Source organism: Tiliqua scincoides, chromosome 2, assembly GCF_035046505.1.
Source record: "Tiliqua scincoides isolate rTilSci1 chromosome 2, rTilSci1.hap2, whole genome shotgun sequence".
Taxonomy (NCBI): Eukaryota; Metazoa; Chordata; class Lepidosauria; order Squamata; family Scincidae; genus Tiliqua; species Tiliqua scincoides.
Genome location: NC_089822.1, coordinates 188,638,077 through 188,664,716, shown reverse-complemented (window position 1 = coordinate 188,664,716; position 26,640 = coordinate 188,638,077). Strand labels below are relative to the sequence as shown.

At 44.4% G+C, this 26,640-nt stretch overlaps 1 protein-coding gene across 1 annotated transcript in view; it reads right to left on the bottom strand.

The window, feature by feature from the left end:
- The window catches only part of TGFBI (transforming growth factor beta induced), a 53,414-nt gene extending 27,358 nt beyond the window's left edge, over positions 1-26,056 (bottom strand). The window contains exons 1-2 of the mRNA XM_066616211.1: positions 25,860-26,056; positions 22,089-22,187 (exon numbers count right to left, since the gene is read on the bottom strand). Coding sequence (XP_066472308.1) covers positions 22,089-22,187; positions 25,860-25,978 — 218 coding nt within the window. The 5' untranslated portion in view covers positions 25,979-26,056. The remainder of the gene's footprint in view (positions 1-22,088; positions 22,188-25,859) is intronic.
- Between the last annotated feature and the right edge of the window lie 584 nt (positions 26,057-26,640).

Below are 26,640 nucleotides of genomic sequence, written 5' to 3'. Positions count from 1 at the left end.
TGAAACATATTTTTACTTACTTCCTGTAGGCTGTTTAATCACACCCCCATCATAGTATGCAGCATGGCCTCCATTGGCATGGCTGCATGCTATAACATGGCAGGAGTTAGGAATGCGGCATGACTCCTCTGATCATGGTAGCCCCCAAAATCACTCTCTCCCAATAATGATAAAGTTACTGCAGCATACAGTTAATGTAGAGGTCAAATATGTATCGGTCCCTTGACAAAGAGGCCACTGAAATGCATTGGGAATATCAAACCTTGAGGCCTTTCCCTCTCTATGTGCTATTTCACCCTTGCCAATTGCTTTGGTCTGATGAATCAGGAAGCCTCTGGTTCATCTCTTTCCTCAACCGTGATGGCCAGAAGTAAACCACTCTGACTCAGTCTCTCACCTTCAATATATGGATAACAATAAAGCCCTGAATCTGTGCAGTGTTCCAGCAGCAGCACTACACACTTCATGGCCGTTGCAAATGGTCATCTGGAAGCACGCGTATCCGCATGTTTCCAGACCACCAACAGAGAAACCATGGAGGCCCTGCAAGTGATAACAGCAAGAAGAAGGCCTGCCAATACTGGTATGTTGGCAGGGCAGTGGGTGGAATTGGGCAGAACGGAGAGAGGGCCAAGGGCATGCTGGAGGCAGGAAGGGGTGGTACCTGGTGCAGGTGGATGCTGTCCCTTCCAGAGTGAGCTGATGCACCCCACTTAATCCCCTAAAGAGCTGGCACAGGTCTGAGAAGACTCACTGGCAGTTATGGATTTTACTGAGTGGTAAGAGAAAATACATTTCCATTCCCCTCCCAAGTCTCTTGATCGGCCATGCCCAATCACAGCATGCAGCACAGCCCGTTTTGGTATGACTGCATGCTATGATCGTGAAAAGTATAGGGCCAGACTGTGATCTACCTTGTGGGTTTATTGTAAGGATTGTGACAAAATAATATATGTGAAACTCTTTGAGAATTTGGAAGTACTATATACCAGCGGCTCCCAAACCCTTGTTAAGGGGAGTGGCCTAGGAATGGGTCCTCGACAGCACCGCAGCAATTGCAGTGCTACGGGGACCCAGGGACATTTTAACGTACCGGGGGGGGGCCTCTGGAAGCCTCCATGAGGTTCCTGGAGACTTGCAGCCCCCTCTGCAAGCCTACGCGTGGCTGCCCTGTGCTCCAATCGCCAGTCACATACTAGTAACTTGGTTTGCATTTCAAGTTTGTATTAAAGCTTGTTTTAAATAAACTAGACATTTAAAACAAGCTTTAAAACAAACTCGAAATGCAAACTAATTTAGGAGGACGTGATTCACTATTAAGATAGAATATGCAGTTGCTCCCCCCTTGCAGTATAGGATGCCAAAGCCTTGGCATGTCTCCGTTATACAGGCATGTTTGTTATACTGTACATTTTAAGGAGTAAATTGACTGACAATGCAGACTTTTCCTCAAGCCTGGGGGCTTCCAGTTTTGCTATCTATTCCCAACATTGGTCAGGTTTCAATTGCTTCTTAAACTGGGGCATACAGAGTCTCATGCCAAAGAACCAGGGTGCTTTGGTAACAGTCCCTTTAGTCTACTTCCAAAGGAATGAAGTTACAAATGCTGTGTTTTGTTAGCAGATTAAGTTATTTTGGGAACTGCTGGGTCACTTATTATCTTAACAGAGCAACCTAATGCTTTTTTCTAATCAGGCACCAGTGCTGGAACCCCATTCTCTCCTGAAGTGATGCTTCTTGCTGTTTGGATCAAAATGTAATAGACAGCTTGGCCTATAGCACTGGGAATTCATCCACTGGTGTTGATGGCTTTAGTTATCCTCTGCACCTATTTCAATAGCTCCAGGGAGGGGGAGGGGGACATTTAACTATATTAACAGCACTTATAGTACAATCCTAGCCATGTCTACTCAGAAGTAAGCCCCATTGTGTCCAATGGAGCTTACTCCTATGTCAGTATACATAGGATTACAGCCTTAGGTAAGCAAAGCAGCAAATATACTTCTGCAATATATAAAGCAAGTGCTAAGCCAATTAGTTATGTTCTAAGGCTCTACAAAAAAAATGACAAGTTGGTCAATTACACTAATGAACTGTCTCATATATTTAACAGTCACTGGCTTGTTCTTTCTCTGCTTCTAGTGCTGTCAAGTAATTCTAGTCAAACACACTTCAATTAAGCTACAATTTATATAGCACCTTAAAAGGGGGGGGGGAACTCTGTTCTAATTTATGGCGATTTAAAAAAGAAAAAGGGTCTAGACAGACTGTGCTTTCATATTAATAAGAAAAACAGACTCCTGGTTTCCCCAGAGTTGTTATACTTCGAGCTTTATAGCTTTTTGAAGGGGACAGACAATATAATCTCTGTCCCAAAACGGCAAAGAGTAATCACATGTTGATTGCTGTGCTGACCTGTAGAACTGGCTTGGAAGCAAGAATAGCTGGGTTGTAACGACAGAAAGAAAACAGGGAGAGAGCAAACCCAAATGGTCCGTTATACCGGGAGCTGCCCCTATACGTCAACAGTGGGAACACCATGGGTTTAAAGAAAATTCCTGGAGGTAATTAAGAGTTGAAACAAGGGAAACAAATACCTGCACTCCAGTTACAGAAGCAAATAAATTCCGTGTCATCGTTTCCAAGCAAAATTATGCTGAAAAACCCAGACAGATTGTCTAGACATTATATATTCCATGTGGGAAACGGTTTGCCTAAAGCAAATTGCTTTCTTTGATTCCAGGAGATCTCAGCACCCCAGTGGTGCACGTTTCGATCCCAGCCACCCTCATTTCTCATTAGGAAGTACACACACACACACACACACACACACACACACACACACACAAACCTGGCTTGTATTCTCTAACTGGTCTTTCTGGCCACAAAAGAAACTAGCTGTATATTCTCTCAACATCTAGACAGCACTTTGAATCAAAACTGGACTGAACACAAAGAGATGATTAAAGACCAGCCCGCACAAAGTGTAGCATAAAGAATTCTCAGGATATGATGTCGTTTCTCAGAGGCTTATTTATAGAGAGATGGGAGGTTAATGAGCTGTGACTAACAGTTCAGGAGTCTAATATACACAACACACAGGATGGCAGTCTCCACAGTCTCCTGTGGAACAGTCTTGTTGGGAAGACCCTGCAGAGGAGAAGGGTGCGTAAACCAGGCTGCAAACTAACAGAAAAGGGAATGAAGGGCCCCAGTAGAAAGACAAAAAGGGAAGGAACAGCTGCTACTGACATGGCTCTTTGGGTCATTTCACACAAGCGAACCTGGATTTGCCTCCAAATATACACGCAATAGGCTGGAGAAGCCAATTCTGATATTTGGACAAGTACACAAATGTCACACATATTATATTGCAATAGTCAACTTCACATTTTTAATTACTTAACACAGATGAGAAAGGTGATCCTTGCAGAACCAGCATCTTGGTCTCAGTCTAAGCCAGGGGTGGGCAAATCCCAGCCCATGGGCCATTTGCAGCCCTCGGGGATTCCCAATCCAGCCTGCAGGGAGCCCCTAATCTCCAATGAGCCTCTGGTCTTCACAGATTGTTAGAGCCCACGCTGGACCGCTACTGCTGGTTGCAACCACCAGATGCAAGAGCATGGCCTTTTATAGTCTCTATATGTTTTCTGCTTTTCCCTTGGCATTATTTTAATCCCCCCCCCCCCGCTGCCTCTGAACAACTTATGTCTCCATGTGTTTCTGGCTTGGTCTGGCTTAGTCTGTATGTTTTCACTGTGCAAGAAGAGTGTGGTAAACAGTTCATAGTTCTCATGTGGTTCTACGTGCCTGCATTATAGCTCTCCTGCATATTACAAATAAGCTCAGTAAAATTCAATCATTCATATAAGTTCCATCTCTAATGCTATTTATGTAAATTTATTCAAATTTGAAATGTAAATCAATTCTTTTTTTTTTTCCTGGCACCTGACACAGTGACAGAGAGAAGATGTGGCCCCCCTGCCAAAATGTTTGCCCACCCCTGGTCTAAGCAAAGACCTTTCCAGCTGCAAGCAGCAATGGTGGTACAAAACCGCTGATACTCATGAGCCATATAGGTGTGGGCAACCACATTTCCAAATACGCCCTGCAAGTCTGACTGGCTGTTCTGCTCACTGTCTGCCTAACAGCAAGTCTTATGCTAGCACAGGGATGTCAAACATAAGGCCCATGGGTCAGATACAGCCCATGGAAGCTCTTTATCTCGCCCCCATGATAATTAGGCTGAGTGCTGAGGCACTGTGAGAGCCCAAATACCACATGGGCCGCCCTTTCTGCAGCACTGCTTCTGACAAGCCATCACTTTGCAGACCACCTCTCAATGCTGAGCTACAAGGTGATGCCTTGGAAGAGGCTGCATGGCTGAAAGCCTGGCTGGCATGATAATTGGGCTCTCCCATATCTTGAAAATATGATATAGATTTGTATATTTTTTGTTCTGTCATTTGTAGCTAATGAGTTCCTAGGTGAGAAAAAAGTGCTTATTTCTGGTCATCATCTGTTTGATGATGTCAGTTCCTGCTTAATGGCTCTTAGTAGGCGCCAAGAATGCTATTCGGCCTACTGCATAAAACAGGTTTGACACCCCTGTATTAGCTGCTTCACTCATCTCCTGCACACAGATGATTACATGACAGACCTTTGGCTTCTGGCAACACTACCAAATATTAGTCACAGTATTGTTCAAATTTTTAAAAATTTTCAAGTTGTTAGAAATGGCAAGAGTCCCTACATTAATCATATAATCTTTCTGTCAGATTCTACATGCAATGTGTAAACAATTTGAAACTGTGTGTAATGCTGCGTCTGAGAATACATGCTCCATTACCTGGGAAGACCTTAAAGCAAGATGGCACCAGTTTGGTCACCTGTAAGGTCAGCTTGTGCTACAACATATCGTTCCAGAGCCCAAGCACTTCTATCTGAATGTAGAAGTTGTCTGTCCTTACTTGGACCAGTTGCACAACTTGCTAGTTGTGGCAAGTATTATATCAATAGGAGACGACACTATGCTCTCAGCTCAGACCAACTTTCATCTGCCTTGGGTTCCTGTGGCCATATAAAAGCTCGGTTCCAAACAGCGTGTGCCTGAAGAACAGCGTGATGGTTTCCAGACTACAAGGACTAGAATCTTATCAACTCTGGCTCTCTGCCTTGGTTCCCTGGCTTGGCTCCTGCTTCCTTTCTCAACCTGATAAGCTGGTGACCTTCTGGTTTCTGAGTTCCTCCCGGGTCTCTGGGTAATATGTACCAGACCCAAACCCACTTTAAATTACTAAAGCCAAATGGATGATCTCCCATACTGACCATCTCTTGGCACAAACAATACCTTAAAAATAAAACAACCTTTCCCAAAATCACTTTTTGCATGAGATGCAGTGCATGGTCAACTGCATTAGGAGGATCTCCAAAAAAAAGTCAACCAAGAGGTCAAAGCAATTTCATTTGTATTTCCTCTGATGATAACACTTGTTTTCAAGAGCAGATTTTCACTGCATGAGTCACATCAGCATATTGTTCAGTTTTATAAAAGAAATCTGATTGCTACCTTCGTTAAAAATTTTCCAAAAAATCAACTGCCTCTGAGATTGTGTCAAGGTCCTTTTCCCATGGCAGCAAAAAACAATTTAGGCCCAAATCCTAACCAACTTTCCAGCACCGGCATAGTGGCGCCAATGGGGACGTGTGCTGCATCCTACAGTTCGGTGGCACACATGGAGGCCTCCTCAGAGTAAGGGAATGCTTATTCCTTTACCTCGGAGCTGCATTGCTCTTATGTTGATACCGGGAAGTGAATTAGGATTGCACTCTTAGAGGCTAAGTGTAGCAGTCAAGTGCAGAATACTCAGATGACAGAGAGAGAATCAGGCTATGCTACAAGCTGCTTCACTTGTCTGCACAATGGCACGTGGCTTGAAGGCCACCTTACATGCAAGCAAACTCATGATGACTAAGTGTAAGAGAAAACCAGACACTTCCCTGATGTTCATAAGGCAACCCAATACATTCATGGCACACTGCACTGAAAGCAGATGCATAAATGACTACAAATGCATCCTGCATCTTCATACAATGGCTGGGTTCAGACACAATGTGAAACCATGGTTTGTTTTGCTAAAACATGGCTTCACATTATATCTCAAGCTTTCCCACAAACTATCGTGTGTTTGTGGCTGACAAACGAGAATCAGAAACCACAGTTTCAAGCTGTTTTGCAAAGCATGCTTTGTGGTTTGTTGTGATGTCTGACTTTACAGCCGATGGAGTTAGGGCCCTTGTCACACTTCAGCAAGTTGTCTCATTATGAATGTGGGAATGAACTTAGGAAGCCGAGCCCTGACCCACGTGGATAGGAAACAAAAGCAAACACATGGCTCTGAACTATGTTTTGCCTGTTGTATGTCTGGAAACTCAAATCATGGTTTTGATTTTTTTTCACAATGGCTACTCAATATCCCCTTATTTATTCATATAGCACCTTACATATACATGGTGTTCCAGGGTGGGTGGAGGGACTGGCCTGGGAGCAACTTCCCAAGTCTGTGCCAGTGATTTAGCTTTACTCAGGGTATGGGAACAAATGTCCTCTGGTGGCTTCTTTGGCCCTGCAGGATACAGTAGTGGCTACTTTGGCGCCACTGTAGCCTGTAGTACTGGGAAGCTTAGGATTGGGCTGTCAGATACCAGTATATGCAGATCTCAGAAGAATACAGTAAGGGGCAAAAAGAAGAGCTCACAGCTTTAAAATATTTTAAAACAGCAGAGAGCATGCAACATTGATGTAAAGTACCCAGCTTTATATGCCCAAATTAGACCTGAGAAATGACATAAGCTGGCTGTAGAGAGACATGTGAAGTGTCCCATTATTCCCTACTTAGATTTAAACCCTTCTCATGCTGCCAATATTAGTCATGCCACCAGCAGCTGTGCTTAAATGTTGGGCCAATTACTCAAGAAAAACTCCCAGTAGTTCAAATGTTAAAAATAAAACTGAATCCATTGCCCCAAAGCATTACTGCACTATCATTTTAGAATAATTCTTGTTAGTGCAAATGAATGCTTCAAATAGATGCAAGCCTAGGCATGTTGACTTGGAAGTCAATCATACTGGGTTCAGTGAGACTTATACTCAAGTACGCACAGGTCGGCAGTTTTCAATAAATGTAATACCTCTGTGAAGAAAAAGCATGCAAACCTTCTCGTGTCACGGCCATGCACATTTCTCTGTGTTTACCTGCAGCAAAACACACACCAGTGTAAATTTTCACACATGCCTTTCTACACCCAGTTTGCATGCTTTTTCCATGTGCTACCTTGAAACCCTTGAAACTCTGCATTTCAAGAAGCCCAAAGACATGAGAGGTTTAAAAGATAAAACACTTCTCCCCTTCTTCTACTTTCATGCAACCTTGCAGGTACTAAAATGGGAACATTTGACTCACAAGAATAGAGAGAACCATCTGTTCTTTCTGGCAATGAAAGCACTGAATTCAGTTTCTGGATGGCCATTTCATACACTGTTTACAGTCAACATGCTGTACAAACCACTTATATTTTATGTGACAGAACTACAGCAATATTGCATGTCTATGGTGCCTGATTAGCAACGACAAACAGTTATCTTTCAGAGATGCTGGAGCCCACATTCAGTTGAAATAAGCAACTTATCTTCCCCTCCATTGCCAATCAGTATGCATGCAAACCAAGGCCGTTTTGTCTTCTGCACCATACAATAACACTTTCTAATCACCAACTTCCTGCCTTATTAGGAAGGTAGTTTCAAATGACATCTTCCTCATCAGTCGATCAAACTTTGGTTTCAAATGGTAAAGTGCGGAGCATCCCTGCTTTTCTTGATCATATTGTTTCACAGCCCAATCCTATCCAATTTTCCAGTGCCGGTGCTGCTGTACCAATGGGGCATGCACTGCATCCTGTGGTGGAGGGGCAGACATAGAGACCTCCTCAAATCAAGGGGACATTTTTTTCCCTTACCTTGGGGCTGCATGATGGCGGCACCAATGCTGGAAAGTTGGATAGGATTGGGCCCTCGGTCAGTTATTCTTAGCATCCTAAAGCTAATTTTAAGTGCAATTCTGAGGTAATAAAATAAGCTTCAACATGTCAGCCAAATCAAGATCTGTGGGTAATAAAACCCACATGTTTTGATTTTATAAATTTTATCGGAAACTCATTATTTTTCAAAGCTGGGAAAATCCCTTCATGTGGCTAAAGAATGCAAAGTTAAAAGCAAAAGGAGAAAAACATTTGGCAGCAAACTTTTTGAAAATCTAAAATCATAAAACTTGGAGGGCTGGTTTACACAAATAATTTCTTCACATGACCCCACAGTTAGATATACAATCACACGAGGAATGTTTGCAGTGGACCAAGTGTTTACATGTGGGCCTGGCTCCAGTTTTCAGGGGGTCCTCAGCAAACTTTTCCCCATGGACCCCTATCTACTTGAGTGGGCTCCAAGAGAGTCACTTTGCCATCACCACATGGAGGTTAAGGATACAGAGGTGGTCTCTGACTCAGCAACAGACCCCCTTAAGGGCCCTGGATCTTTTGCAGCTGCCTAATGAAATGATGCCAGCCCAGGTGCTTGTCCTGCTTACGTGGAAGGTCATAGGGAAGAAACAAAATGTGAGCAGTGCTAGAGCAGTGTATAGTCACCAAGGGTGTGAATGAACTCCTCCAAAAGCATGTGGAGCAGAAACCTTTTTGTTAACTACAGTTGACTATTTCGCCCATTTTTTCATCCAAGTAACTTCCTCTTTGACTTCCTGTTCTTGTTCCACCGCTGGAAGGTCCAAGGTTTTTACATTGCCTGCAGTCTTCTCCTGAAATGTTACAACATCGTGTTGTTTGCAGTGGAAATCTTACAAACCTGCAACTCTGGGGTGTGATGTTTGATGCTCTAGCCCAGCCATTCTCAAGGGGAGCCACATATAGCCCCCTGACTCAAAACTATGAGAAGGGGATTTTATGTTTATCTGTTGTATCCTTGTTTGACAGGGAGGACCTGGAACCTGTGAAGAGATCCTAAGGGGCCATTGGGGAAAAAAAGGGTTGAGAATTGCTGCTCTACCCTGCCACTCTCCTCTCTTCCACATGTCTTCCTCTGCTTCATTCTCTTTCTTTCCCAATCTAGGGAATGGGAGGAGTAGAGGCTAACACATCACCTGGTAAGAGAGGCAGCAGGTGCCAGGAGGTGTTGGGCCAGCCCTGCATACAACCCCCAAATGGAAGTCATAGTTTGAGACCAGATCAGCCATTACCACAATGCTGCCCTGCAAATGTGAGCTGGCCTTCCAGCTGGGACAGCTCCAGTCATGGCTGCTGCTATTCTCATGGAATCTGGTGGGTCAACACATGGCAGAGTTCTCAATCATTGCAAAGCAAAATCCAGCATGATCTGGGGGCCCAATCCTTTCCAGCAATGATGCAGCCCTACTAATGGGGCATGTGCTGCAACCTGTGGTGGGGGGCAGTCATGGAGACCTCCTCGAAGTAAGGGAACATTTGTTCTGTTATCAGGGGGCTGCATTGCGGCTGAATTGACTTAAAAGTTGGGTAGGATTGGGCCCTTAGTCATGCGAGTTCCCTCTTTGGCTGTCCATGCTGTCATTATCCCCACTACCCATTAGCTTATGAGATCCCAAGAATAACAACCTCGAAGAGGGGTGTCAAACTTGTTTCATACTGAGGGCCGAATGGCATTCATGATGCCTGCTGAAGTCCGGAAGTGATGTCATTAGGCAGGAACTGATGTCATTAAACAGGTAATTAATAAAAAATAAGCACTTTTTTCTTCCTTAGGAACTCATTAGCTGCAAACAGAAGAGAAAATACACAAATCTTGATCATATTTCAAGATATGAGAGTGCCCAATTTTCACATGGGTTGCCCTTTCAGCAGTAACACCACAGCACTGCTCAGCAGATGAGAGCCTGAGAACAGGATAAAAAGCTTCCATGGGCCGCATCCGGGCCCCGGGCCTTATGTTTGACACCCCTGAAGAAGCAAAGCAATTCTTTGCTTGTCCTTTTGTGGAAAAGAATTCTAATAGGTTTCAGCTACTGCAGACTGAATGCGGGATTGGGGAAAGAATGGATGAAAGGGCATACAGCCATCAAGGAGAACAATGTATTTCTTTTTCCCTGTAACATTCAGCTATGGAAAGTTACATTATTAGCCAAACAGAACTCTCCTTTCACTTATAGTTAATAAAATATCATGCTGTCACATTCGCTGCTGCTTTTCTTGTGCCAGCATATTCATAACTTAACCAAACATACATTGATCATTATAGAAATGTAGTTCTGTACCAGCTTCGCTACCAGCCAGAAAACATACTCTAAAATGTAGATTAAGTTTTTTTGTGAAGGGAAAAGGGCAAAGAGGCTTTAATTTGATCCAGCGATTTAATTTTAGTGGAAAATTTTCCATTTCCAAAGACAATTTCATAAAATTCATCAATAGCAATGAATGGATGCCACTGCCAGTAGGCAACTTTGGCAGTTTCAGAATTGTAATTAATGTTTTTCAGGGGATAACCTTTGGAAGTATGAGAGACTATGTATATGTTTGATTTGTAAATGGGTATAAGTGCGTGCTAAAATAAATGCAAATAATAAATCAAAGCAAAAAATCATTATCAATTCACCTGATTGGCTGTGCAGGTCAAATCAAAATTAAAGCTAACAGTTTGATTTCATCTCAGACTACAAATGGAAACCAAACCAAAACTGTGATTAATTTTTGTTTCACTTTAAAAGAACACAGATGCTAGTATCTCATTTCTTTTCTTGAAGGATGGTATGGGATGGTGTAGTGCAGGGGTGTCCAAAGTTTTTGGCAGGAGGGCAACATCATCTCTCTGACACTGTGTCGGGGGCCAGGGGGGAAAAAGGAATTAATTTACATTTAAAATTTGAATAAATTTACATAAGTTTACATAAATGACTATATTAAAGATGAACTTATATGAATGAATGAAGGTCTTGCAATAGCTCAAGGCCTATAAAAAGCCTTGCACAAAGCAAGGCTGGTCTTTCCTTTGCTGCCGCTACTGCATCACAGACGTGAAACAACAAGCAGTGGAGGGAGCCCTCATCCCACAGCTCAGTCGAGAGGTCAAACAGTCGCCCTCAGGCTGAGAGCAGTTGTGTGGGACCACTGCGGGCTCCAACAAATCTCCTGAGGGTCAGAGGCTCACTGGAGACTGGGGGTTCCCTGAGGGCCGCATTGAGAGGCCTCGAGGGCCACATGTGGCCCAGGGCTGGGGTTTGGGCACCCCTGGTGTAGTGGTTCAGGAGTCAGATTTAGACCAGGAAGATCCAGGTTCAAATCCCTGCTGGGCCATGAAGCTTCCTGATTGGTTTATTTAGCTGGGTTCACCACAATCTACAATCTTTTCTTGAGCTGGGAAAACTGAAAGCGTTTGCATAAACTCTGCTAGTTTTTTTGATGCTCATCATAGTAATGCCTAATCAGGAAAAAAGAAACCAAAACAAAACTAACGTTAAGTCACTGAAGAAAGGTTAGTATATGTAAATACCGTATTGCAATGATTTTAATTTGTTTGAATATAACATTGAAACCACACTTGATTCAATCTTTTTTCCTAATCAAGTATTTCTGTTCAAATACTTGAGGGGATTTGGATACAAAATGAACATAGGATACTTTTTCATTCTGATTATTATATACAAGTCAAATAAATCAGATAACACACTATTTCAGCTGTCAGAAAATTTTCCAATTCAAATTTTCCAGAAAAACCCACATCAGCGGAACTGCACTAGGGCCATCATTTCAAATGTATATTTTAAAGTTATTGAGTTAATTTATACACACTGCCATAAGAATTTGTTTTAGAGCCTGATCCTAACTAGGATTGGGTAGGTGTGTGGAGGGATTTATAACAGTAGAACAGAGTTCTGCTATCATAAAATGGCTTCTGATGACACAGGCAGAGCTCCACTGCCAGCTGTTTTCTGAGTGCTGTCACAAGAGCTGACAGCACCAGAGGATTCACTCCTGCCAGTACTGGTAAGGCAGCAGGGATGTGTGGGTTGGGCAGAATAGGACGGAATGGGAGCAGAATGTGGAGGAGATCAGCAGTTCTTGGGTGTGTGTCAGGGTCAGGCAGAGAGTGGGGAGGGGGCACAGAATGATGGATAGGTAGTGTTTGACAGCACATGCATGTGGCCAAATCCTATACCTTTCTCTTTCTGCCATCCTTACCTTTCTCAGTTCTGCACCAGCAAAACAGTAGGACTAAGGAGGCACATAGGAGACCCATCCACTTGCCCTGAGGATTTGTTTGCAACTGCCCTTCCCAGCCCAGGATGCAGCACATGCTCCACTGGTGTGCCTGCATCAGTGGACAGGGAACTAAATAAGATGGAGCTGTTAGTCTTGCCCTCGGTCTTTCAGTTCTATCTTTGCTTTGGGGAATGACAAGTGATAAAAATGCTTCTGCTCTTGGTTAAGGAAACATGACAGATCATATATGTCACATTTCATTATCTTGGTAACACTTCCAAGACAGAGCAAGCAATGGTGACTTGGCCAAGGTTACCAGGGTGCCTTGTAGCTGATTTCATCTCAGCTGTAATTCTCATCTCATTCTGTAATTCCTATTCCCAACCTAATATTTGATGAGTCTATGAACACAAGACATACATTCCCCTTTTCATGCAGAAGGAAAGAAAACCTGGAGATACTAACTCTCCTTTAAAAATTTAGTTTAGAATCTTCCACAGTAACATTCTGCAAAACAAACAGAACATCTACAAGGAAACCTAAGGAAGGTCACAGTGTAGAGGCAAATGTTTTTCATTACATTCGTTGTGCCTGAGCCAATGATACATAACCGCTAGACTCAGTTGAGACTCCACAGTAGACAAGAATATATTAATCACTGAGTGCTCATTGTTTAGGTGGATGGAAGAGATGGAATATGGAACTCAAAAAGAAACAACAGACAGCTCCTGAAGTTTGAAACACACATAATCTTCAAATAGGTCTGACATTTTAATTCAAATATTTATGGTCAGATTTCCCAGCCAGCGATGCACCTCCCTTTGACGCTGGGCATCATTTGCTAAATACAAATGCCCTATAGAAGGGCAGCTGGGGCTTTTAAAAAAGTTTAAATCTGGCCAGTCAGTTATGTGGCAGAGAAGGGGCGGGGGGGGGGGGACGGAAAATGGACAGAATCCAGCTTTCCACTCTCTTTTCTGAATTGCCAAGCAAAGGACTTGTAGCTCTTTAAGAGAGCTCCATACGTGCAGTCAATTCCCAGGATCAGTAGGGGAACTTGCATGGATCACATCCATTTGCACATTCAGGGTGCAATCCTATCTTGTGTTGGAACAAGCAAGCCAGGAGGCCTTGCGCTGTATCCAGTGCAAGATAGGGCACCACAGTGTCTCAGCTGAAGGTAAGGGGAAACTTTTCCCCTTACCCCCAGGTAAGCCACTGCAGCCCCTATGGGTCTCCCCAGACTTGAGCCACCTACTGAGGTGCACAAACTGCTTTCACTGCATATTGCCCTGTTCTGGATTGGGGTAATAAACTCTACCTAATCAATGCAAATGTAGCAGAGAAATGAAAACAGACTTCATTTTCACTCAGCCTCTATTTAGTATGTATCTGTAAAGTCTGAAATATTCCATCTACAGATCTCAATAGATATTGTTGTCATACCTGGTGGTGTACATAATTGATGCTGTCAAAACAAACAAACATGTAAACATATAAACATATCTGAGAACATGAATAAAGTGCAAGTGTTACTAATATCCCTTTTTTTGTTAATGACATTGTTTCCCAGTGATACATAGGTATTAAATCCTACATAAGTACTAAAAAGGCAGCCAAATGTTCTCAGTACCTTTTCTTAAAGCTTCTGAGTTATTAGCATATCTGATGTTGTAACAGTAGCTATCTGCCACTCCAATTTTTGGAACTGGAATCTAAAGATGGAGAACGAGACACCTCCAAGAGCAAAGCAAGTACATGTTCCTCTCCTGGAAAATTCCATGTTCAACATACACCCAGGACATCTCTTCCCACATGAACCCCTATGTATTTAGACATGTAGGAGAATACTTTCTTTTGGGATAATCAGGTTGACCCAGAGACTTGCCTCAGAGTATTTTCTGCCAAGGCCTTTTCTCATTAGAATCAGGATGGTTTATGCTGTATCTTCTCCTCAAACACAATACCCATGCAGAATAGATCAAAATAGATCTATCATCAAAATAGATGAGCACACAGGGAATAAAAATGGCATAATTCCCTTTCAAATATGCAGGGGCTCTAATCTGTCCCACTTGCTGGTCTTCAGTAAGAGCAACTGTTTGTACAGGTGTGTACTCTGTTGTGCCTGCACTCAAGAACAAGATGTAGCATCTGCCCAGAGATTCACATTAGTCTGAGCCTGCTGGCATTCAGCAGCCACTATAAGACATTCCTGCCCAGGCATGCTTTGAAAAGGGATTTGATGTTCTGGCTATTATTCTGGCTTCCACTGTCTTAACATAACGTGCTTAATTTGATATGGTTTTATTGTCTTTGTTGTTGTAAGCCCCTTGAGACAGAGGAGAATAAAAAGTGTTTATATAAATAAGTGCAGGAACGTACCCTGTGAGGTGTCTAGCCTAATTTGGTCCCTATCCATCACTGAGCACCATGCATTGCAGCATCCAGAACAATTTACTTCAGGGACTGGGAAGTTACAATCCCCTAAATTACAGTCAGCTCAATGTGCCCTAAAAGTAGTTGAGTTACCCTATCAAAGTTCAAACAAGTCCATACAAGATAGGAAATTACTGGTATGACTGTAGTAGCAACATTCTGCTGAGTTATCATACTAATTTGTTTTAGCTTGATGTCTCATTAGAAATGTGTTTGAAGTACCTGTAGTAAAGGAAAATAACATATGCATGAATGCCTCCTGGACAAGAGACACACCCTCCAGCTGCTCAGTATGGATACCCTTGTAGTAAAGGGTAATTATCTGAAGAATTTGTATGCAGCAATCGTTTTTCCAACAAATAAAAAAGGACTTTATAGAGTTTCCAGAGTTTATTCTGCTGCAGCTGCTAATAATGGCATGCTCTCCAAGGGTTTGGGGGGGAGGGTTTCTTTGTACACAGATGCACATAGGGGAAGAGTCTATTTGCATTGTTTGGTCCTTGGTTGCTATTTCATATATGCAAGTCACTAGACCTGCTTATGCAACCAAATGGGGAACTATATAGGACAATTGAGATCATTAGTGACCTTCACACATTTATCAGCTCTTCTGCATAGAACCTGTAAACACAGAGGGTCCCAATCATGCAGGGAGAGTCTGTGTAGATACAAGTTGTTATCACATTAGGTCTGTGCAGAAGAGCCAACAGGCAGGCAAGATGGAACCTGCCGGGTCAATTCTTCCATCCACGTGTTCAATACTTGGTCACATGAACAAGTGTACTGAGTGACGAAAATTCCTTTTAGTTGAGGATAACAGTAAGCCAAAGTGATTGTATGTAATTATAAGTCTCTAAATGTATTGTTCCCAGGAAATTTGAATTGTTTAGTTACAGATGATTTTGGTCAAACATACGTTTGAGTAAAATTGGTTGTTGGCAACCTTCAGTCTCGAAACACTATGGTATCGCGCTCTGAAAGGTGGTTCTGGAACAGCGTCTAGCGTGGCTGAAAAGGCCGATTCAGGAGTGACAATCCCTTCCACTGGGAGCAAGTATAGTGTGTCCCTGGTCTGTCCCCCTGGCTATGGGCCTTCCTTCTTTGCCTCGTTGCCTCAGTCTGTTGGCCAAGTGTCTCTTCAAACTGGGAAAGGCCATGCTGCACAGCCTGCCTCCAAGCGGGCCGCTCAGAGGCCAAGGTTTCCCATCTGTTGAGGTACATTCCTAAGGCTTTCATATCCCTCTTGCAGATATCCTTGTAGCGCAGCTGTGGTCTACCCGTAGGGTGCTTTCCCTGCACAAGTTCTCCATAGAGGAGATCCTTTGGGATCCGACCATCGCCCATTCTCACGACATGACCAAGCCAACGCAGGCACCTCTGTTTCAGCACTGTATACGTGCTGGGGATTCCAGCACGTTCCAGGACTGTGTTGTTAGGAACTTTGTCCTGCCAGATGATGCCGAGAATGCGTCGGAGGCAGCACATGTGGAAAGCGTTCAGTTTCCTCTCCTGTTGTGAGTGAAGGGTCCATGACTCGCTGCAGTACAGAAGTGTACTCAAGACGCAAGCTCTGTAGACCTGGATCTTGGTATGTTCCGTCAGCTTCTTGTTGGACCAGACTCTCTTTGTGAGTCTGGAAAATATGGTAGCTGCTTTACCGATGCGTTTGTTTAGTTCGGTATCCAGAGAAAGTGTTGGAGATAGTTGAGCCAAGGTACACAAAGTCATGGACAACCTCCAGCTCATGTGCAGAGATTGCAATGCAGGGAGGGGAGTCCACATCCTGAACCATGACCTGTGTTTTCTTCAGGCTGATTGAGTAAAATTATCTACTGTCTTATAAGATATGACTCACAAATGCAGAATCATCACTTAAGGACTGCTTTAGAGCATCACAGACAGAATTTGCATGAACAAGTGTGCTCTTCTGGACAGATTCCCCACTCTTTTTCCAAGCCTGGAGAAAAGTGCCTAGGAGAGGGGGGTAAAGGGGGTAATTTGTAACCGGGCACAGCATCAAAAGGGGGGCCCAGGAGCCCAAGGAGGGGGACCAGAAATTTCCTGTGATCTACATTTTCCTATCTACTCAGATTTGTTGCCTGCAAGGGATGCTTGGGATATTACCACGAGTGTGCGGCTGCAGCTACTGCAGCTACTGGCAAGCCAAATATGCTGGTCTGAGGAATGCATGCATGACACTCCTTTAACACAGTGTCAAATGTGGGAGGAAACTGGCCTGCTACTGTAGCTCTTTGGTTTGTGGATCTGCTAACGATGAAGAAGCGTATAGGAGCTCAGGGACACAGCTGCAAGACTACAGCTGCTGCAGAAGCAAGTTTTGGTACACACAGGACACGTTCCATTCTTGTGGGAGCCTAAATATGATGATACTAATTTTCTGCATGATTTTCTCTAGTTAAAGGATTTTAGAAAGACTTAGGAGTGTGTTTGGTTTTCATGTTACTGTATCTAGCTGACGATGCTACACAAGTGTGTAGATCTGGGCTCCAAAGACTTTTTCTGCTATCTCCCCCCTCCCCCACCCTGTTTTGTCCCTCCCTGCCCCCATTCTGCTCACCCATTACCATCCTCCTGCACTTTGTGTCATCCCTTCCCTTTTGCAAAGAGGCCCAAAAGAAACTTTGCACCCCCTGAGAAAATTCCTCTCAGAGGCCCTGCTGGAGAAGGCCAGGAGATCATGCCAACTTCATGTAAGGCCTCAGACAGCTTCATGAAGCAGAGAGATATATCACTGCTTTCTGAGCTTTACCAAACTCAGCATAAGGCTTGGTAGAATCTTCTGTCCTTGAGGTTTGGGAGAAGGAGAAAGGATAGCACAAATCTCAGACAGCTAATCCACAGATTATTAATCCTTTCTGAAGTCAAAATGAAGTCTAGGGGATCCGTCCACACTTCTCCTGAATCTGGAGAATGCAAAGAAATCTCACACACCTCATGCTGAGCCTCAGTGAGGTTTATACAGCAGAGGCAAGCAGCAGGTCCTAGGAAGAGAGCCAGACCCTAGGTGACATCACACCCAGGACCACATGCAATGTTTTGCCGCCTGGTACCATGTGACCACCTGGCTCTAACACCAGGGACACCACTGAAGAGAGACAGACTTTGCAGAGACTGTCATGTATGCATTCCCTAGCCTGGCACATATGGCTTGTGGAAGCAGCCGCCACTGCACATCCTCAATAGTATCCGCAGCATCCCATGCGAGCAGCAAGTCCAGGTGAGATAAGAAAATTAAGATCACAGGCAATATCTGGGCCCCCTCCTTTAGCTCCTAGGCCCCCTTTTTTTGATCCTGGACTTGGGTATAAATTATCCCCCCTCTCATGGGCCCTGATCTCAGCACATATATATCCTATTTTTTTCCAAAATGCTCAGAGCAAAGGCACAAGGAAAGCACATTTCTTTCCTATACCAACTCTCTTCTTCTGGTTGGGTGGCTTTTTCAAGGCCACCTACTGAGATATAATAGGTCTTTCCCCAATCCTAGCCCACAGCTCTTTCCACAACCAAGTTTAAACTCTACTGTCAAACTCACACGAAATTACATATTCTCAGAACTATTCTACAGAGATGTTTGCTCACTTAACACAAGTTCATACATTTCTGCTTTTCAAATGCTGACTTACATATTACCCTTGTATTTGTCTCAGAGTACACAGAAAATTTTATTTCCCGTTATTGCTGATAAACATTGAAGGACCACAAGTGAAATAAGCTATCTGGAGTCTGTATCATGAACATTTATGAGGCCATCTCATCCTCCAAATTCCACTTTTCTGGGGTTTGGGTGACCTTGTGGAGGTTATACCTTCCCAGGAAAACTAGCAGACTTCAGCTCAAGACTGGCAGTCAGCCAGTCATGTACGCACTCTTAATTAAGTGCAGGCTGCCCCTTCTGAAAGGACGTGTGGTGCACACTTACATTGGATGCTTTATGCAATGCCAGTTGAATCCTAACATCTGCAGAGGCCTCAAACAGATTTACAAATCGCACTCAGGAAAGCACTGTCAAATACCCAGACAGTTTTGCACGGACTTTATACCCATAAATATGTACAAGGATGACAACAATAACAAAAATACTTGCAATGTCCCAACACATAGCATTGACAAAGTGTGTGCGTTTTTTCCTAACTGCAGAAAGTGGTCTTTGCTTACTATCAAGGAATTTAATATAAGTTGAATGACTGCTGCATTCTCTCCCCCTCTAGTAACAAATTCTGGCCGAGTCTGCATAGTTAAGTGTAGCGAAAATGGGACCACCTAAAGAGAAGAGGATGGTTTCTGGACTCTCATTGAACTCCAGATATATGTAGAGTTTAAAAAAATTGACAGACGGTAAACAAGCCCCCCCCCCCCGCACAGTTGCAAATGCATGCCTCTCTTCCATTATTTTGAAAACAAGTAGCATAACAAGGGCGGGGCAGGGGCAGCCCACCCCAGGTGTCAGGTACACCTGGACTGGCAAGTGTACCGCTGAGGAGCTGGTAGACCTGGCCTCCCCGGGGATGTTGAAGTGGAGGCCTGCCCTGGATGTCCAATACCCTAGATAAGCCCCTGCTGACAGCACCAATACTCATCCTCCATTCTTACTATTTATACCCAGATTCAAGAGGCTTAGGCTTCAATCCTATACATCAGTGTTATTCAAACTGTGAGGCGCGGCTCTTTAGGGAGGCGCCAGGAACTCAAAGGGGAGGTGCAGGATGACCTCTCACGGCGATACAATCACGGCCCTGGGCAGAATACGAGCCCATCTTCTGCCTGTCTCTGCGCTTTTTTTTAAAGCAGAAGAAATGGGAGTTGCTCAGCTGCGAGAGTGGCTGCTGCCGCCCCGCCCTCTTCTCCCTCCACTCCGAAGCTGCCGCCTTCTGTGTTCGCTGCATGTTTCCAAAGCTCTTCCACTCCAACCCCCATCTGACAAGTACCAAGCATGCTCATTTTGCAGTCCTTGTCCTTGCTGACCGTCAGAAAGAAACTCTCCTTGATCCTTGTCTGGTTGGTTCCTAGTTCCCAGCATTGGATCACTTCTCATCAAAGTGAAATCTCTCTTTTCAACCCCCTCCCTCTTCCACTCCCCTCTTTCGATCACCAAACCTTCCTGCTTTCCTCCCCCTTAAAGTTGTTTCCATGCAGCTGGCAAAGGTGGGGGGGGGGGGGAGAGAGAGAAGTACACACTTTACTTGGCCAGGAGCAGAAAAAGGGTACTGTTTTTAAAGTGATTTATTCATCTTGTTGTTTGACTGAAGAGGAAAGGCTGTATTTTTAAAGTGATGAATCTTGCTGTTTGAAGGGAATACTTATCAGCCATTGATGAAGTGATTGCCAGCCCAATCCTATCCACACTTTCCTGGGAGTAAGCCCCATTGACTCTAATGGGACTTACTTCTGAGTAGATATGCATAGACTTGAGCTGTGCATCTCCTGGTATAGGAGACAAATCAGCTTCCTAACCAAACCCTTATCAGCTCTGATATATTTTCATGGTCTATTTTTGTTTTCCCCACCAGCTGCTGGAAAAATTTAAATTAATTTAATTAATAAAGGGTTCAATCCTATCCAAGGAGAATGGGAGAAATGACTAGTTGGATTGGGGTCCACAGGGATATGTGTGTAATGTTGGTCAGGCTGGTTGTTCACAAAGTTCATTTGATAAAACAATTCTATTGGTATGCTTACAAAGTTAAAAATGAGTCTTCCTGGACCAGACAAAATCTACCTACTCCAGCATCCTGTCTCCAACAGTGATCAGCAGCTGATCATTTATAAAGCATTTATATTGCTGTGTATTAATAATATATTTTAAGACCTGCATTTAATTAATGATATGATTAATATAATTAATATTAATATAGTTAATATTTCTGGCCACTTCCTGTTTAATGATGTCACCTCCAGCCCTCAGGAATATGATGGGGAGTCATGGCCAACAGCCATGGGGGTCAAGGGAACCACTGGCCAGAAAAGTTTGAGTACCACTGCTATACTTAGTTTCCTGGGCGTAAGCATCACTGAACACAATGGGACTTAATTCTGAGCAGACACACATGGAACTGTGGTACTGAAGTATCAGTACTTCTCTAGGCATTAACCCATTTCTGACCATCCCACATTTCTGCCCAGCTACACATTTGATCTTGTTGCGTATATGCAATGTTAGGCAGAATAACAGAGTTGTTATGGGAAAGAAATGTGATTTCCTCGTACCTTTCCTCTGAGCATTTTGGAAAAATGGTGCCTATTTTTAGGTGCCTATCTTTAAATCCTACACAGCACCCTCATGTACTCTGAGAAATACTTCTTAAATACAGCTACTGTGTTATTGCCAGAAAATGTTCTTCTGTCAATATACAGAAAATATTCTTTCAAGACTGATTAAAAAGACAGGAAGGTCCCAAAATACAAGTTGGTGTGTGAATCTAGATTTATATCATTCTGCTAGAGAGCTATTTCATCACCATTTTCTAAGGAGGCACAAGAATCAGGCTTGCAGGTTAGAACGGAACTCAAACCAGGGCTTAGCAGCCAGAAAACAGCTTTCTGGTTCAATGTGATCCCTAAAAAGTATGAAATATTTACAGAGAGTGGTTCAATGACTCTTAGGATTGCATGTTCCCTCCTCATGCAACAATTCTCTTCCTCCAATTCTGGTTTGTGACAAACCATACTTTCATTTCATCCAAACTAGTAAAACCATGGTTTGTGCTTGTCCTGCAATCCACCACTGCAAAGCATGGTTTGGTCCTGGGTTGCAAGGCAAGCATACAACATCATTTGCTGGTTTGGGAAAATTTTGGTTCACTGGACTCACAACAAATGAAGGAGTAAAGAAGAGATGGGGGGAGGGAAGCGGTAGTCCTGAGGCTCCCTAGTTCTCAGCCAGGTAATGCCAAACCACTGTGTCACGGGAACAAGAAGAGGGGAACCTTGGGATCACATGCTCCCTCATGTCTTTCCTCTTCTTCCAGCCTCCTTCCTTTGCCAGGCTCTTGATAAGTCTTTGGTGAACTTATCAGAACGTATTTGATAAGCTCACAGAAGACTTATCAAGAGCCTGGCAAACCCCACTACATGGCTGGTAGACCATGACTGGCCTAACAGATGACACAATGCACAGATCTGCAGAAGAGCCGTCCCCCAGGTCATCAGATATCCATCTGATTACACCATAGATTCACCATCTGTTTCACACCATAGGGCACAATCCTAACCAAGGGCACAATCCTAACCAAGTCTACTCAGAAGTAAGTCCTATTTTGTTCAATGGGTCTTACTCGCAGAAAAGTGTGGTTAGGATTGCAGTCTTTTCTTTAAGCCCCTTAAGTACTTACGTTGATTTGCCACAGATTTTCCTTTGGTACCACAGTTTGCAGTTTGGTAGGTATTTCCTGTTTGATCCAGTGACCTTCAACACAGCACACACATTGGGTCTACAGACAAAGGTAAGAAAAAAGGCATTGTTAGTATCCCATTTATATACTGATGTTTAGAGATGTCAATAATAGGTCTGAAAAGAAAAGAATCACTATATTTATAGAGAAGAAATTTTGCTACTCCTGTAGCTTGATTTCCAGGATGTCAGAATATAAAATGATTATTATAAAATGAACTAAAAGATGAGAGCTTTTTCTTCATAAAGTCCAGTGCTTTGTTTTCCTCCTCCTTCCCCTCACTTAACTTGGTCTTTTCTACCCTTGACAACAATAACAATAATTTAAAATAGTGCCCTCCTCACTGTGGGCCCCCCCCCCATTTACCTTCAGCAAATGGCTGGAGTGAGGCATGGCACTGGGTACGCCATGGTACATGGAAGTAGGTTGGTGGTGACGCACTGGTGTCGGCGCATCACTGCCTACTGCTTCCAAGGTGGCCTGATTTGGGGCCAACTGGAAGCAGCGGTGGGGGGGGGGCGCGTCAGAGCTCCACTTGCTGCACCAGCCTCTGAATGGAGGCTTACTCCTATAAGAAGTGTTGGCTGCCCCTGTGTGGGGGGCCCCCACCAGGCACAGGGCCCAACTGAGCAAAAATTGCCCGAATTGCCTTAAAGACGGTCCTGAACCTGCAATACCAAGGTTTTGGTATTCTTGAAGGAAGATAGGAAGGACAGGAAAAAGCAACATCCGTCTTCTTATGAATTTCCTATGTTTATCACTGTACAGTTATACTGGTTTTTAAACTGGACATTTTTCGACCAAATGGGGAGGGGTGTAGCTCAGTGGTAATGCATATGCTTTGACTACAAGAGGTACTAGTCTTAGCTTCAGTCCTTGGCATCTCCAGATAGGGTTGGGAAAGACCCCTTTCTGAAAGCCCAAGGAGTCACTGCTGGTCAGTAGAGACAATATGGAGCTAGAATCTAGCTGCTAGATGAATGGTGGTCTGACTTGTTACAAAGCAGCTTCCTGTGTTGATGGAACTAAACTATGAAACAGCTGCTGCTGTCAGGTCCAGCAGTCACTGACAGAACCATTAGTCTTGTATTTATCTAATCTCACTTAAAGAAAAAAAAAAAAAAGCCACCATCTATGCTACTGGGCATCACAATCCTCTGTGACAACTAGGATCACTTGATAGATAGCTAGATAGATTAAAAATACATCATCTTATTGAGTGGTTCCATTTCTAAGATGGTACCATTAAAAACACAATAAATCACCTTGTATCTGTGTATACACAGGCAGAAGAACCAACAGGAAGAGTGCATCCTATAATCATTTTGGCTTCTCTAACTTATCTACTCTTATAATGTAGTGGATAAAATCTTGCACAAACACATGATGAGACAAATAGTCTTATAACAATTTGTCATGTAAATGCCTTTTTGTTTCTAATCTCCCACATGTATCAACTTGACTCAATTTGCCTTTGTTGGGGTTCAGTGCCTGGCATTTATCTGAGTGCAAGTTACTTTTATATAATTCACTAGCTACCCAACTTTAGATTTGCCACTCTGACACATGTGTTGACACTGAAGTATACAAAAAAATATTTGTGCATGTCATGCACAAATAACAAAAGGACAGAACAGAAATGTCAGATTACAACCTAGGTTTTGTCTTGTATCTTTTTTCCCTTCTGTTTCATTTACTCCATAGTCTTGGCATTAAATGCAGAGCTAATACAAACCAATTTGATTCAATCCTGGACTGTAAGAAAACCCCTCTTATCAAAACACAAAGACCCTGCATCTATTTTTATAACCTTGAAGAAACCAGTATGACATTTTCTGGCATGGTGCCACAGTTCATGACAACCTTTAAAAAGTTTACTATGACTCTAAACAATCCTTGAAGAAGTTTTGAATCCTCCAGTTTCACAATCTATAGATTACTGTATGCAGAGGCAGGCTCTATGCTCACAGCTGTGCTCAAGCTAGGATCTCGACATCAACTTTGGAACTGATGACTGGTGGATCTGGTAATATTGAAGGTTCAGGAAGTAGGATAGGTGTAGACAGATGAGCAGAATTCAAAAAGTTTGAATTTTATTTTTATTTTATTTTTTTGCATTTGAAAAGTTTGAAACTCTCTAGGCCAGGGGTGTCAAACCCGTTTCATATCAAGGGCCGAACTTCATTCATGGTGCCTGCTGAGGGCCGGAAATGATGTCATTAGGCAGGAAATGATGTCATTAAACAGGTCATAACCAAAAATAAGCACTTTTTCTCACTTAGGAACTCATTAGCTACAAATGACAAGAGAAAATACACAAACCTTGATCATATTTCAATATATGGGAGAGCCCAATTTTCATGTGGGCTGCCCTTCTAGCAGTAACACCTTAGCACTGCTCAGCAGCAGAGAGCTTGAGGACCAGACAAAAAGCTTCCGAGGGCCACATCCAGCCCCCGGGCCTGATGTTTGACACCCCTGCTCTAGGCTAACTAAATTTTTATCTGCTCGCAGGTCATAAACGTTGATTTGCTACCAGGTATCTGGACACCATACGATCCAAAAGCTTTCCTAGGATACATTTATCTTTTTTTTTAAAAGATGTTATACGATATATAGTTACACTCGCCCTCTATGGAAGTTATTTTCAACCTTTTTCATCTCATGGCACACTGACAAGGTACTAAAATTGTCGGGCACACCATCAGTTTTTGGACAATTGACAAGGCACATCACTTTGCTGGCTGGAGCTCCCATCCCCCTATGGCCCTACTAATAAATGACCCTCCCCCAAACCCCAGTAGTACACCTGCAGACCATTCACGGCACACCAGTGTGTCATGGTACAGTGGTTGAAAATGGCTGCTCTATGGAGTTAACATTACTGCAGGCATTTTTTGCCATTTCTTTTTTCATTTCAAGAGAGCAAACTTTCAAGAAACGCAGAACTTTTCTTTGGGCAGGAAGAAGTCAGTACGACCAGAAATCATCCTTCTCTAACTTTTCCACACAAATGTACCACTAAAAAGCACCATCTGATTAACTTTGGGTCATCTCCTTTGGGAGATTCAGGACTTTGGGGAGGAGCCCTTGAGGGAGAAGGGGGGCGCCTTGTGGATAAGGCAGCACATCTCATCACCACATGGGCCCCAATCTCCAACAGTCCTGCTGATAGAGGCTATACTCCTGTGCACACTTTCCTGGGATTGAGGTTACAATCCTATGCGCCCTTTCCTTGGAGAAGTCCCCCTTGAACATAATGGGCTTACTTCTGACTAGATCTGCCTAGGTTTGGGCTGCCAGACTCATAGGGCACAATGGGACTCACTTCTGAGTAGCCAGGCAAAGGCTTGTGCAGACTGTGGTCCATTCATATCCCCTGAAGCTGTCTTTTGGCACATGCTGTGCCCCACAGCAAAACTGGGAAGGTGGGAAGCAGCCGTCATCGACTAAGCCATTCCCCACCCCCGCACCTCTTCTTCGCTGCCTGGCAGGGAGCGACCTCAGTGAAGCAGGAGGGCCAGCCTCAGTCCTTTCTACCTGACGGAGCAGCGCACGGATCTCCACGCTCTGCTCGCTGCGTCGGGGCTGCCCAGCACACAGTTGCATCCGACCCCTTCACCACCCCCGCATCCCAAGAAGAGGCTGCAAGTTCCCCCCTGGAGGGGGGTCCCTGGGATGGCTGGCTGGCTGGCTGGCTGCGCGGCTTACCCTTGATGCCTGCCTCGGAGGCGGCTGTGCTGCAGGATCTGTTGGAAGGGGGTCCTGGCAGCCCAGGCGAGGGAGACCCACGCAGCCAGGGCCAGTGGCACCAACAGTCCTGCGCGCATCTTGGGCGAAGGAGGGATGCAGGAGGCGATCGCTTCTGCTGCCGCTGCCCCGAGGACGCGGGCGGGACGACCGAGGGGAGGGAGAGAAAAGTGAGCCACTCACCAACCCGCAGCCGCCCTTAAGTAAGGCAGGAGCGCGGAGGCTGGAAGGGGCGGGCCAGCCCCGCTGGGGGGAGAGGGAGGGGAGGGAAAGGCGGAGAGCCCCGTCCAGGCTGGCTGCAGGCAGCAGGGCGAGGGTGCCAGGCAGGCACGTGTGCGGGCGCCGCGGGCGACCCGCCTGAGCCTCTCGAAGCCCCCGGTCAGTGGGTCGCCCTCCCCAGGGCCGCCCCTCCTGAGTCCAGCCCCGAGTTCAGCACTGCCGCTCTTGGGCGCCTGGAGGGCAGAGCAGGAAGGCTGCAGGGCTGAGCGTGGCCAGCCGAGGCGTGTCTACTCTGAAGTAAGCCCCACTGTAGTCAATGGGGCTTACTCCCAGGACAGTGTGGCTAGGATGGCAGCCATGGCTGGGATGAGCGAGACTCTCCCACATCCTTCTCCAGGTTGCCTGGACGGGTCTCGCGCGCCCGGCCTCCCAAGGACAGACTGCCAAAGAAAGCCCTGCTGCTGTGCGGAGCTGGAAAAGGGTTGTGCGCATGGGAACAGGGGTGTTGCAGCACCCACACTGT